This window comes from Cantharellus anzutake (genome assembly GCF_015039405.1).
Source record: "Cantharellus anzutake strain C23 chromosome Unknown EI90scaffold_5, whole genome shotgun sequence".
Lineage (NCBI taxonomy): Eukaryota > Fungi > Basidiomycota > Agaricomycetes > Cantharellales > Hydnaceae > Cantharellus > Cantharellus anzutake.
The window spans coordinates 218,452-231,519 of record NW_024066955.1 but is presented as its reverse complement, the minus strand read 5'-3'; the positions used below and the strand labels follow the sequence as shown (position 1 = coordinate 231,519).

The following is a 13,068-nucleotide window of genomic DNA, read 5'->3' as shown; positions in this document are numbered from 1 at the left end:
AAGACCCTGGGAATCATCACAGCAAAATTAAATAAGGCTACCACACTCTTACCACCAGCAACTTTGCAGAATATGGTAGGTGAGAAACTCGTTTGAAGGTCAGCCAAGCCTTTCTAACTGCAAGTCCAATCTAGTCGGTGACACTTCACACAACTTTAGGCGAGATCAAAGTACTTCTTGTTTATTCCTATCCTAGTGGGGACTTGACATTCACCCATTCCCAGTGCGAAATTTTCTGCGAAACAGTTCCAAAGGCGGCAGAAGTATGCGTGCTCACCTTTGCTGAGGAGAAATTCTCGCGTTTATACCCTATTCGCAGAATTTCCTCGCACTCTGCGCTTCGGGCTCGTACAATGACTGCTTGTTTCACCGGTAAGCGACTTTGTGGTTGTACAGTGTATGTATCCCTGGCCTGATTTTTTGTGGAAGGAATATCAGGAATTTTATGATACAGACGGGTGATCCAACTGGAACTGGGAAAGGCGGGCAATCTATCTGGGGCCGTCCTTTTACGGACGAGATCAGGTCAACGCTGAAGTTCAACGCTAGGGGAATCATTGCCATGGCCAATATGGGTTCGGACACCAACAAATCACAATTCTTCGTAAATACAAGTTTTGTCATTTGCGTAGAAGCTTATTCTGCTTTTTGCTGCTAGATCACGTATTCCAAACAACCACATTTGGAAGGGAAATATACGATATTTGGGAGGTGAGTGGGAGAAACCATAATCTCTCTTGTTGCTCGATCACCGATCGTTCCGGGTTAAGAGTCATTGATGGGATGGACACTCTGGATGCAATGGAGAAGGATCCCGTAAATGAGAAGAACCGACCCCTCCGCGAGATTCGTTTGACACATGTAAGAGAGTCCTCGGGCATTTTTATGGTTCAGTGTTAGAGTTCATCGCATGCTTTGCAGATAACAATACATGCTAACCCAATCGCAAACAACGCTGCACAATAATGACTCATTGGAAACTTGGTCAAATGTTCTACCGTTTCAGCAAACCAGCCAGCTCCTTTTGTAATTCTCGTTGTCGTCTTGCTTTTTCTAGGCTGTCAATGCTTCGAAGGTCGTAAACCACATCTTTGGTCTTTCCAAAGTATACTTCTTGCAGTAGGTTTCGCATCTTGAGCTCGTGATCCTCGACCATTCGTCCGGTGTTTGAGATATGTGATGATGCATCGGTCAACGGCGCATCTTGTTCAATCTATGGTAGTGACTGTTGGTATGAGTTCTTCCTGTCCATGTTTGGAAGGGTGGACGCAACTTGACGTGTCATACTCCCACTCAGTTCTACTTTTCCCTTCTCTGGGCCTTCGGAGTTGAGTTGCAACATGATCGTGCTTGTTAGCTTGTAGTGTGCAGTCCTACCGCGTTCTGATGCCTCAAATACGTGTATTGAGTCCCAGGAACCAGTCACTCCTTTCTCAGAATTCAATGCTGGGCGAAATGTCATCAGTGTGTGCTTCACAAGTGAAAGAAATGCGTACTCTTTTTCAAGAGAACCACGCCTGCGAAGCCCCCATCGTCGAGATCCCAAAGGAAAACAGATGATACTCCGCCCTCAAAGTACCTTCACATATTTAATATGGCCTTTTGTGAAACAGTAGTTCATGATTTACATTTCTCTGTATGTATCAAATGCATCGTTAGCTGCAATCTCAAGTTTCCTTATTTTCGCTGAGGGATATGTTGCGTCATCCAGAGGGGGATCATATTCATTGGACCATGGCGACCTTCGTGCACGCAAACGACAAGTGTTCAGCAAGCGTCCGTCCAAAATTGGAATAAGGGGCACCTGTAGCTTTCCCCATCACGATTATAATCACATATGAGGTATTCGCGTCCGGTGGCTGCATCGGTGAGTATTTGAAGTGGTTGGTCGACCGATCCGAGCAGTTCATCCGCATACTCTGGGCACAGCTCAACCAAGCTAGCAACGGTTTGCTCGATGTTTGCAGGGGGAAGTCTACGAGCCAAATCGAGCATGTTGTCGAGCAAGTCCATCTCCGACATTGTTGTATCTTAGGCTCCGCTCGCCGCAAATCAAGAGGCGATCGAGGTAACGAGACTGACGAGTTTTAATTGATTCTTTTGCTTCCGAGTCACTGCACTCTCTCGAGCCAGGTTTGTTCACCGTCCCACACCAGTAACGAGTATGGGTAGGCGAGCATTCGCTTTTCCTCCCCAAAAAGGGGCTGACTCACTTTTTAGGGATTCCCAAGGTTGGTACAGTGCCTGCAATTGTGAATCAGAGCTCACTCGTACGCTATCCTTCAGTTCTTTCGATATATTGCGTGAGTTCTGTTTTTGTGAGACCGGCGAATGCTGAAGACCGGCCGCTTTGTCAGTGGGCGATATCCTTTGATATCCCAGCTCATTCAGGAAAACAATATCCCCGAATTTGGTTGGCGCTGGGCATCACTCCTAATTCGAAACTCGTTGCTGACTGCTCTGCCTACAGATAATCTCTACCTGGACTTTAATGGGATCATACACCAATGTTTGTCATGTAGCTGGGGCTTCGCTTTGATACTGAAATTTCCTTTTAGGTTCACATCCGAATGATGAGGACGCTCATTATCGCATAACAGAGGAACAAATCTTCACTGGCATCTTTGCATATGTAGATTTCTTATTCAGCAAGATAAAGCCAAAGAAGATTTTTTTTATGGCCGTTGACGGCGTGGCACCACGCGCTAAGATGAACCAGCAGCGGGGTCGGCGGTTTCGTACCGCGCAGGAAGCGCGGGAGATCAGAGCGCAAGCGGAACGGAGAGGGGAGAAGCTCCCTGAGGAGAAAGCGTTTGATAGTAACTGCATCACCCCTGGTCAGCACGCAAGCATGCGACCTTCGATTTACGGCTTAATGTAATGTGGTCCTTGCAGGAACCCCATTCATGGCACGACTTTCGGAACAACTGCGTTACTTCGTAAACAAGAAGGTTACCGAGGATGCTGATTGGCAAGGCGTGGATATCATTCTGTCGGGCCACGAAGTCCCCGGCGAAGGGGAACACAAAATCATGGAATACATTCGGTTGTCAAAGGCTCAACCTGGGTATAATCCTAACACGAGGCATTGTCTATATGGACTGGATGCAGACCTGATTATGCTTGGCCTACTGAGCCATGATCCTCATTTCTGTTTGTTGAGGGAAGAAGTCAAATTTGGTCGAATGAGAGAGAAGAAAACCACGAAGTACGCACAGTACGCTTTTCCTTCTGATATGTAATAACGTCTCCTCTAGCATTTATGCAACCAACTTTTATTTGTTGCAGTTATGCCTCCTCCGAGAATACCTTGACCTCGAATTTCGATCAGTGGCACAGGATTTACCCTTTGAGTATAATCTCGAACGGATCATCGATGATTTCGTTCTCTTGGCAGTATTCGTTGGGAACGACTTCGTTCCTCATCTCCCCGATCTTCATATCCAAGATAATGCCTTGCATGCCCTCTTTGAGATTTACAAAGAGATTCTCCCAAAAGCTGGTGCATACATTAACAATTCAGGTGTTATCAATACCAAGACACTCCAAATGGTGCTCGATCGTCTCGCCGAGAGCGAGACCGAGGTGTTCTATAAGGAGACCTCTGATGCTAACTGGATGCAATCCAAGAGATCACGGGGGCAAGAAACGCCCAAAGTAACTCAGGGTGCGTTGGTCCTAAAAATCCCAGTGTTGCTTATCTCTTACACCTTGTACCGGTTCAGGGATCACGAAAGTGCAGAAATCGATATTTCAATCCGTTATGGAAGCTGTTCGAGCCCATGGGGAGGATAACGGCACTACTTTCTCGCTTCCGAACGAATTCTCCGCCCGGGACCGCAACTTCATTACTCAGCTCGCCTCTGATCTGAACCTGGACCTGGCATGGGATGCATTTGATGACAACGGTCGAAACGTAGTGACGTTTTTGTTCCCATCTAAATCGCTGAGGAACGATTCCACAATGGAAACGGACGACTCGGACGACTCGTCTACCGATGATGAGAGAGAGTATGAGAGCCAAGCTGCTCTCGACCGAGTGCTCGCAAGATATGCTAAGTTGAAAGTTATTGATGACGATGATGAAGGGGATTTCGACGAGCGCGAAGACAAACGAATGCAGAATAGGATAGAAGAGTGGAAGCGGCGTTATTATCAGGTAGGATTCATTCAAGGCTCTTCCAATCTGCTTGACTACATGTGTTTCTTCAGGAAAAACTTGAGATCTCATACGATGATAAAGAAGGCCTGAACACACTTGTTTTTCGCTGGGCAGAAGGGCTACAGTGGGTTATGTACTATTATTATAGTGGAGTTGCCTCCTGGAGTTGGTTCTATGACTACCACTATGCCCCTCGGACATCGGGTATGACGTCTCTGTTTCCTCCTGAGCAGTCGCTGATGGCATGAAGTAGATCTCAAAGGAATAGACGGCATGGTGTTCGAATTTGATCTTGGCGAACCTTTCCGGCCCTTCCAACAATTGATGGGAGTACTTCCTGAAGCGAGTAAAGAGCATGTTCCCCTGGCCTATCGGGTACGGACTGCTTTTAGGGGCACCACAGCTCAGGATTGTTCATCACTGATCGTAGGATCTCATGTTTGATGGGAACTCGCCCATCTTGGACTTCTATCCGCAAACATTCGAATTAGACTTGAACGGAAAGAAGAACGATTGGGAAGCTGTCGTCAGAATACCATTCATACAACAAGAACGCCTGGTGAAGGCGATGGCTGGTTTGTGCGACCTAGAACCCCTTCTTGAGCGTGCGCTGACTCGACATGACTAGCTCGTGATCACCAACTGACCCCCGAGGAGGTAAAGAGGAACCAATTTGGAACCTCCGTCCGATTCTACTACGATCCCACTCAAGATACGGTGTATCCATCCTCGCTCCCCGGATTTTTCGCCGCGATATACCGCTGCACTTGTCGTCTGGAGCCTTTCAATCTCCCTACCCTGGATGGTTTGCATCTTGTCAAAGGTCTCTGCGATGGCGTCTTTTTAGGATCGGCGGCATTGGCTGGTTTTCCCTCATTGCACACAATCCCACATACGGGACGTCTTGAACACCACCGGGTCCAGGTTTTCGACTCGGTGTCGCGGAACCAATCGATGGTCATCGAGATCGAGAACGATCAAAGCGAAAAGGGGTCTATGCTGATTGCCCAGGACATGCTCGGGAAAAAAGTTTATTATGGCTGGCCATTTTTGCAAGAAGGCTTAGTTGTTGCTGTGTCTGACGAGTTCACCTGCCATGAGTTGGACACAGGGGGACCAAAGAAGATTGTTTCGTTCCCTCAGGATCCTGACTCAGTCAGCACATGGAAGCGCAACGCTTTCCAGATAGAAGAGCTCTACTCGAAACGTTATGCCGTATTAATAGGACTTGTCGAAGTGCTTTTGCATGTCCGGCCTTTGAAAGGCGAGTCTGCAGGCTTTGCTGTGAAAGGGGAAACTCAGCAATACGCAATTCAGGCCTGAGGCGTCTCGACGACGGTGCCTTAGTGAAAGATTATGAAGCGGGGAAGGAGGTTCTGCAGGCTGTTCAGTTAGCACTGCAAGAAGTAATATCCGAGGATCCCAGGTTTCTGGAAAAAGGTGGGACGCCTATTCAAGAGGAATACCCGATTGGGACCAAGGTCATCTTTCTCGGAGAGCACGCATACGGTGTCGCAGCCCAGGTGGTTGAATCTAAAGAAAAATCCCTTTCCGTTATTCTTGCAGTATGTGCCGTAAATTCGCTCTCTGTTGCTCTAACCGACATCATTTTCTAGTTTTTCCCTTCTGAGGCCTCGGATCCCGAAAAATTTACTAATATTGTCCGCGCGGATGCTCCCGGGAATTACTTCCGGTCTGGGAATGCTGCCAGCATGGTGGGGTTGAGCGCTTTAGCCTTGTCAAGGATTACCTCAAGCCTTATGGTCATGACCACTGACGCAAAGGTGAACATCGGCCTTTGCCTGAAGTTCGAGGCCAGAGGGCGTAAGGTCATGGATTATTCCCGGAAGGGAGAACGTGGTTGGGAATTCAGCTATCGTGCTATCCAATTAATTCGTCAATATCTGGTTGGTCCTCATTGAGAGGAGATGGACTGTCCACACTCATTCACTCTATCTAGGCGGCGTTCCCTGATCTCCACAAGATACTCGATAACTCAAAAGAAGGTTTGTTAATGAGAGCATCTGCGGATATTCCGATTAACTTTTTTTGGTTTTCAGCCATCCTACGAAGTTCGGAAGCCCTTCCTGAGGAGAGCAATCCTGATTTTGTAATCGAACAGATGGCTGCTTGGCTGAAATCCAAAGGGGTCCAGGATTTTGAACAGGTTCCATTGGATGTGGAATCTGTTTCAAAGGTATGCTCGTCATTGGCTATATTTACGTCCTCGAGAGGTAGATCTATTTTTCTTCCAGTCAATTATCGACAAATTCGAGAGATTGGCTGATTCCCTTAATGCGACAAAATCCGCGGGGGCCATCAAGAAGGCTAAAGTCCAAGGGATACCACGTCAAGCTATCCTCAAACCGTCGCACGCCATTCACCGACTGAATCATCAAAGATTCTCGTTGGGTGATCGTGTTGTCATGGCGCAAGACTCGGGAGGTGTCCCGCTTTGTGCGAGGGGTGTGGTGGTAGGCATATCGAATGACTTGATAGACGTTGTATGGGACATGCAAATCATCTCCGGCACTACGCTCAATGGCCGGTATGTCTTACGACAACTTTATTGTGATCCTTCTTAATAACTGTTTGAAGATGTTCTGACTACCGCGGCTCCAGCGTACCTCGAAGTTCATGCTTGAACCTTAAAGATCCACAATTTTGTGTTTCGACGAAACCCCGTAGTCAACCTGCACCAATTCTAAAACCGCCGCCTCGTGCAGCAACGGGTCCACACCAGACTTCACTATCCCAGGGACGTGGCGGACAACCTCGTGCAAGCCCGGGAATGTGAGCGAATAATTCCCTAACTTCACAGTTGCACGTCTGATGTGAATACTTGGATCAGACAACCAACACAGATATTAAGGAACCCCAATCGACCCCAGCCGCAGCCTAGGCGGGCCGGTAGTCAGTCAGGTCCATCCAGTAACGGTAATGTCCCTCAGGCTTCATACGTTGCTAAGTTGAAGGACTCCCCTCCTCCCGTGTCACATGTTGACCGCCTACAGAACATCTTGTCGAACCCAGAAGGCCCAGCTCAAAATGAGGCCTTGAACCATGCTCGTCGGGGTAACCGTCGTTTCAATCCGATTGGCCGGGGCGGCACTGGATCCCAAGGTTTGAATCCGTCTGGGCGCGGTGCACCTGGGAAACGTAGGGGTCGTGGAGTGCCAGTGGTGAATGGAGCTGAACCTTGAATGCAATACAAGGTCATTGTTGCATTCAAGGTTATTGATCGATTGGGGCAGACAGTGGGATGGGAGTTCTAGTCTGTAATATACTTGTATGAGGGGCCGTTATGTGGGAAGATTATCGATTCATTTGAGAACGACCTAATCGGCTAACTAGCATGGCGACATGTTTCATTATGGAAGCAACTTGGTAAAGTTGACGATTTTGATTTGGGGGGACTCCAAGTAATACAAAGAAAGGACATTCACGGATTATCGTGGGCAAGGTCAAACAATTGAATATATTACAGCAAGGTGCGAAAAGATCGACGCGTCAAATTTGGCTAAATGAGTTAGCCGGATCATGTGGAAATCCAAAAATGGTAGCTAATTTGGGCAGAGATAGAAGCCAATATAAAACCAATGTAACCATATCTGTTGACAGCTCAGCTGGGGTCCCGGCATTGAGTGCTTAGACCGTCCCACATGCAACAACCGTGTTTGTTGTTGTTGTTTATGCAAAGCACAAGCTGATGAGATCTGATGTTGGCAGCCTTCTCATCGGTGACTGTAAGTCAGGTATAAAATGCACATCTAATGGCTCTTGTTCTGCACTGACTCCTGGAGTGTCAGGGGACGACTCCCGGGTCCCCATGACCCTCCCCTATGGTCCACAGTCTCTGGTCTGGCCAGCCCTGTCCAGGGCACAATCCTACTGTGGGTCAGAGATGGTATATAGAAGAGAGGCAAGTATATACAACTTGCCTACTGTGGGTCAGTGTCAGGGCATACACCCTGACCTAGCCCATACCGCATCCACACCCGCACTCGCACCCGCACCCGTGACTGCACCCGGCTGTTGCACTCCCCGCGCGCGCCCTGTGCCGGATGCTCAGTGTGGCCGGATGGCCCGGACCTCGGGTCTTGGGTCTCATGTGACTTCCGGATATCTCCGGAAGTTTTCGATGTATTGTGGCCACTGTGGGAAGATGAGAAGTTAACTTCCTTCTCATCTCTGACCCACAGTAGGCAAGTTGTATATACTTGCCTCTCTTCTATATACCATCTCTGACCCACAGTAGGATTGTGCCCTGGACAGGGCTGGCCAGACCAGAGACTGTGGACCATAGGGGAGGGTCATGGGGACCCGGGAGTCGTCCCCTGACAGTCAGAGATGAGAAGGAAGTTAACTTCTCATCTTCCCACAGTGGCCACAATACATCGAAAACTTCCGGAGATATCCGGAAGTCACATGAGACCTGAGACCCGAGGTCCGGGCCATCCGGCCGCACTGAGCGTCCGGCACAGGGCATGTGTGGGGAGTGCAACAGCCAGGTGCAGTCATGGGTGTGGGTGCGAGTGCGGGTGTGGATGCGGGTATGGGCTAGGTCAGGGTGTATGCCCTGACATGGAGCCTCAGTTTACATCTCTCAGCACTCAATTTCACTACAATGAATTCTATTCAGAAACTCAACCTCGAATTCTGGGAGGAGAATTGTGAAAAACGCTCCCTATGACTTGTTGCATACCTACTTGGAGCGACAGACCTGGTTCCACTCCCTAGAACTTGGCAGGATGCACTCTCAAAATGTCTAGTCAATGGGCATGCAAAATATTTGCCTGACAATTCAGCCATTGTTCTTGATCCCTTCTTGATGGCAACAGCTGAAATGATCAGGTGTCATGCTGGGTCCCTGATGATTGTTTGTCCCACTTCCATCTCACTAGTACTGCTTACATCTGTTTCAACATTCTCAACCAGCTCTATATTTTGCAGGGGATCAAGTGCTTTCCAGCAATGCTGTTAGAATGGGGCAAGGGCAGACAATTCCAGAGTGGAACCAGAGACTTAGCAAGGAGGGACCTTGGCCTCAGCAACTCAAGGGGAGTGCTGTGCCATTGCTGTTTGTCCATTTGGTCCTTAATTTCAGAAGTGGCAAGTGAGAAGTCTCTAGGGGGCATTTCTGGTTGATTTTAGACTGAGGGTCCAAAACGAGTATGTACAAGTGTCTACATATAATGGAGAGACGAAAGCACAAGGAAACAAGGGTGGTCTGAAATGGCACAAAGGCATCTGAATGGAGACAAAGGGAATTATGGAAGCGGAGTGGTACCAAAGGTCATGGGTTAGACTCTATGGTACATTCAAAAGGAGGTAGGGAGGGTGAAGCCCAGAGGGGCAGGAGGATGAGGTGAAGTGGGGTTGATGACTAACTGGCTAAAATGGAAGGAAGCAGCAGTCCAAATAGGGATGAGGGGAAAGTGCGAAAGATACAGTACAGGCGGTGAAAGTGCCAAGAACATTCTGTGGAGCTTGGAGGTTGCAGAGCTTATGGAGGTTGCAGAGGTGGAGTCGGAAGTCCGAGGAATATTGGTGTAAGGTTGCTTACTTATTTGGGGACAGTAACGTTCCGTTCCCCTGTTCGCCTCAGGCCTCAGTAGGTCCATCTAAACATAAGCTTTGATGAGCTGTATATTCAACGGGGTAGAGGTAAAAGGCTACTGGGCCTTTACAACTACTCCGAGGTATATATATGTAATTTACATATCTCAGCACAAATAAATAAAGAAAGAACAGCATCACTATAATTGGAATTATAGTGAAGTAAGGTTAATCCCTTACAATTGGCAATGGTGTTTATGTAGAATGAGGTCACCAATGCAATGGACTTAAGCTGAGGTGGGGTCAAAGTCTGAGGTCAGGACCATGATGGGATCTTGGAGCGAAGGTACAAGCAGTGTCTGAGCATGGGGTACAGGACAGTGGCAGAAGGTCATAACTTGGTGGAGGTTGGCGGAAGAGGGATGGAAGGAGAGGAGTGAGGAGAGGAGTGAGGAGAGGAGTGAGGAGAGGAGTGAGGAGAGGAGTGAGGAGAGGAGTGAGGAGAGGAGTAAGAGGAGGAATGAGGAGAGGAGTGATGTCAGGTCTGAAGGTGGGTATTGGAGTGGATGGGGTAGGGTAGGACTCTGGAGGTGGTGAGGTGGAGGGTCTGGAAGTTGGATTGGGATCGGGTATGTGTCAGGGCACACCTGCCCGACCCACCTCCACCTGGACCTGCCTCACCCGGTACCACCTGATGCCCCCTCTCTCCCCTTTCTTTATTTCATGTTCTCCTTTCCTGCTCCTCCTTCTCTCCATCTTCTCCTCTGTTTCTATTCCTATCTCTATTTCTATCTTACATGGACAACTTCCCTTTATATCCATGTACTATTGACCCGCCTGTGACATGCGCATGACAGACCCAGCCCCGGACAGCCCCAGGGCGCAACCCAGTATGCGTGCATGCAGCATACACCCTCAGGATCCCCCACAGGGACACCCAGATGACTGCAGCTGTATGTGGGGTGATGTTACAAAAATGGGGCTGGAGGCGCCCATTTTCGTCTGTTTGAGGTGCAGGGAAAAGGAAAGGGGAAGGGAGGTGGTTCATTAGGGTCTACAGATGGTTTCACAGATGGTTTAACATGTAGTTTAACAGGTAGTGTGGCAGCGGGTTTTTCGTTGATTATTGATTGGATAAACTCGATTACTATACAAATCATGTGATACAGAACCCATAAGAGTCTAAAATGGGAAATTCCCATTTCCATAACATCGCCCCCCAGACTCTTATGGGATTCTGTGCAGAAGTCCCCAAAATGAAGGAAGGGAAAAGAAGAGAAAGGTTGTGAGAAGTCTCACAATAAAGAAAAAGTCCCTCAGCCAGCACCAAAACCCAGTGGGAAAGCTTGGCATGAGGTTTAAATTATGAAATAAAACATAAAAGTATAAAAATTATAAGAAAATAAAATAAAAGTGGCCTCAGCCCCCCAAACTCCTATGATCCCATAGGGAGGTGGCTCACCAGGTGGTTGCATAGGCCCCAAAAGCCTTGGGGGAGGCAGCAGTGCCCCAGAGTGGACCTGGGGCTGAGGTGGATCCACACCACACATGAACGAGTGTGGTGGACCCGGAGACGGAGTTGGAGTGCGGCAGAGAAGTGGGGGAGAATGGTGGGAGAGTTGGAGCGGATGTGGATGTGGATTTGTCGGAATCGGCAGAGGTGTCGGAGTGGGAAGTGGAGGAGAAAGAGAGAGGGGACGCAGCGCTTCTGGGGGCGGCACAGCGATTAGGGGGACTGGAGAGGGTATGGGGCGCACGGAAATGGGCCGGGTGTGCCAGGGAATTGGTGGTGGAGCAGCCGGATACGGTTGGGCAAGAGCCAGTCGTGTTGACTCAGGAAAGGCACACGTCGCAACGAGCTGACGTGGCGTTTCTTGGGTGCTACATGACGCAGGGATGGCTACGGCTACTTGGCGCTCAACGGGCGAGCGTACCGTGCGCGTGGACGATTGATGCTCGCTGAGGGAGTGGTCCATGGCTGAGTCACCGGTGACTTGGCGCTCGCGAGAGCGTACCGGCAGCGTGGGCGTTTGAGGTTCCACCAGGGAGTGGCCCAAGTGCAGGCTAGCGGGTACTTGGCGCTCGAATGAGCGTACCGGTAGCGAGGGTGGTTGGCGCTCTCTGAGCGTGCAACCCGGGGGACAAGAGTCCGCCCCATTAAGGAAAACGCCAGGTGGCAGACCTGGGTCAGGAAGGGTGGGGTGTAGGAGGGAGACGGCCTTGCTGACGCGTTTGAAATGTAAATAAAATTCAGCGAATTTCCTGATCAAACATTCCAAACCCAGTCGAAAGGTACTTAGCTTCGACAGCCCCAGAGTCGTCAAACGGCTGCAGAACTTCCTGCCTGGGTCTATCTCGAAAGAACCCGACATATACCCAAATAACGATGCGGTTCAGGTAAAATCGTGCGATGCTTGCAAAATTGCGTTGAACTCTCGGGCAGCCTCCAGGGTAAGGCGGTATTTGGGTAGAAACTCAGTGGTCCAGTCGATAACCAACTGAGCCTCGATGTTTCCCAGACCCAGTCGCCTCCATTCTTGCAGTAGGTCGAGAGAGGGACAGGCGTGGTAGAAGGACAGGCGTGAGAACTCGTCCACTGCGCGCTGCATTTCCTTCACCATGTAACGATACTCGGCAGCCTTGAGGGCCTCAGCTGCTGAGTTGGATGGGGTTAACTCCTGCACAGAAGCCCGCATTGTCGGTTGCTGGTCAGAAGCGGAAGCGGCTGCAACACCATTGTTATAAAAATGGGGCCTAATTGGCCCATTTCTATAGCGTTCGGGTGCAGGAGAGGGCCGTGACATTGAGAAGATGTTACAATTAATGTAACAGATGTTGTAACAGTGGTGTTTACAATAACATGGACATCGGGTGTTTTGGGTGATAATTGTTGGTTCAGTTGTTCTTATTTACATGTCACGTGATATTGTACTGCATAGAGCCCATAAGAGGCTAAAAATGGGAAAATCCCATTTCCATAACAGGTGACGTGGCAAACCTCATGTGACCCGAGCCGCATGTACATAAACACACCTGGGGTGGGAACTGAAGAAGTAACCTTCTTCTCATCATTCCCACTTCAGGTAAGTAGTATAGTTCCCCCTTTTAATAACAACTCATCATTCCCACTTCAGTCAAAGTGGCAAGGGACGCCTGCCCCACATCAGGCCCACCAGTATGCATGCCTGATCTACCCCCCATGAGGTCCTCAGCGCCAGACGCTACGCCCAGACCACCTCGACCCCAGATGCATCCCTGACAGCAGAAGAAGGTTTCAACTATACTCCCTTCACCTCCTCCCCTGCCATGGTGTCAGAAGAGCAATATGATGACCTGTTGGCCCGGTT

The 13,068-nt window shown here is 49.2% G+C and overlaps 7 protein-coding genes across 7 annotated transcripts; 4 read left to right on the top strand and 3 right to left on the bottom strand.

Annotated features, from left to right (window-relative positions):
- Positions 1-72: 72 nt before the first annotated feature.
- Positions 73-966, top strand: EI90DRAFT_3143815 (cyclophilin-type peptidyl-prolyl cis-trans isomerase; the record flags this gene model as incomplete). The annotated part of the gene is made up of 8 exons (XM_039065056.1): positions 73-75; positions 135-170; positions 225-263; positions 320-372; positions 430-604; positions 659-711; positions 771-861; positions 922-966. The coding sequence occupies 8 exons, from the start codon at positions 73-75 to the stop codon at positions 964-966; spliced, it is 495 nt and encodes a 164-aa protein (XP_038921681.1).
- On the bottom strand, positions 793-2,145 carry EI90DRAFT_2048728 (putative F-actin capping protein beta subunit). Its single transcript, XM_039052474.1, has 7 exons — positions 1,805-2,145; positions 1,629-1,742; positions 1,497-1,579; positions 1,378-1,446; positions 1,274-1,320; positions 940-1,213; positions 793-872 (listed from the first exon to the last, which is right to left on the bottom strand). The coding sequence occupies exons 1-6, from the start codon at positions 2,020-2,022 to the stop codon at positions 995-997; spliced, it is 750 nt and encodes a 249-aa protein (XP_038921680.1). The 5' UTR covers positions 2,023-2,145; the 3' UTR covers positions 793-872; positions 940-994.
- Positions 2,146-2,846: 701 nt separating this feature from the next.
- EI90DRAFT_2048863 (XRN 5'-3' exonuclease N-terminus-domain-containing protein) lies at positions 2,847-3,704 on the top strand. The gene is made up of 2 exons (XM_039052475.1): positions 2,847-3,217; positions 3,289-3,704. The coding sequence occupies exons 1-2, from the start codon at positions 2,907-2,909 to the stop codon at positions 3,659-3,661; spliced, it is 684 nt and encodes a 227-aa protein (XP_038921679.1). The 5' UTR covers positions 2,847-2,906; the 3' UTR covers positions 3,662-3,704.
- Positions 3,705-4,423: 719 nt separating this feature from the next.
- On the top strand, positions 4,424-4,680 carry EI90DRAFT_3035174 (uncharacterized protein). Its single transcript, XM_039058589.1, has one exon. It carries the CDS (start codon positions 4,436-4,438, stop codon positions 4,604-4,606), a length of 171 nt encoding a protein of 56 aa, XP_038921678.1. The 5' UTR covers positions 4,424-4,435; the 3' UTR covers positions 4,607-4,680.
- Positions 4,681-5,116: 436 nt separating this feature from the next.
- Positions 5,117-6,959, top strand: EI90DRAFT_2905979 (uncharacterized protein; the record flags this gene model as incomplete). The annotated part of the gene is made up of 7 exons (XM_039054228.1): positions 5,117-5,430; positions 5,487-5,727; positions 5,779-6,069; positions 6,123-6,168; positions 6,223-6,359; positions 6,418-6,710; positions 6,761-6,959. The coding sequence occupies 7 exons, from the start codon at positions 5,117-5,119 to the stop codon at positions 6,957-6,959; spliced, it is 1,521 nt and encodes a 506-aa protein (XP_038921677.1).
- Positions 6,960-7,175: 216 nt separating this feature from the next.
- On the bottom strand, positions 7,176-7,602 carry EI90DRAFT_3035170 (uncharacterized protein). The gene has a single exon (XM_039058588.1). The coding sequence runs from the start codon at positions 7,380-7,382 to the stop codon at positions 7,206-7,208; it is 177 nt and encodes a 58-aa protein (XP_038921676.1). The 5' UTR covers positions 7,383-7,602; the 3' UTR covers positions 7,176-7,205.
- A 4,512-nt stretch (positions 7,603-12,114) lies between these two features.
- On the bottom strand, positions 12,115-12,525 carry EI90DRAFT_3116872 (uncharacterized protein; the record flags this gene model as incomplete). The annotated part of the gene is made up of 1 exon (XM_039062930.1): positions 12,115-12,525. One exon carries the CDS (start codon positions 12,523-12,525, stop codon positions 12,115-12,117), a length of 411 nt encoding a protein of 136 aa, XP_038921675.1.
- Positions 12,526-13,068: the final 543 nt, after the last annotated feature.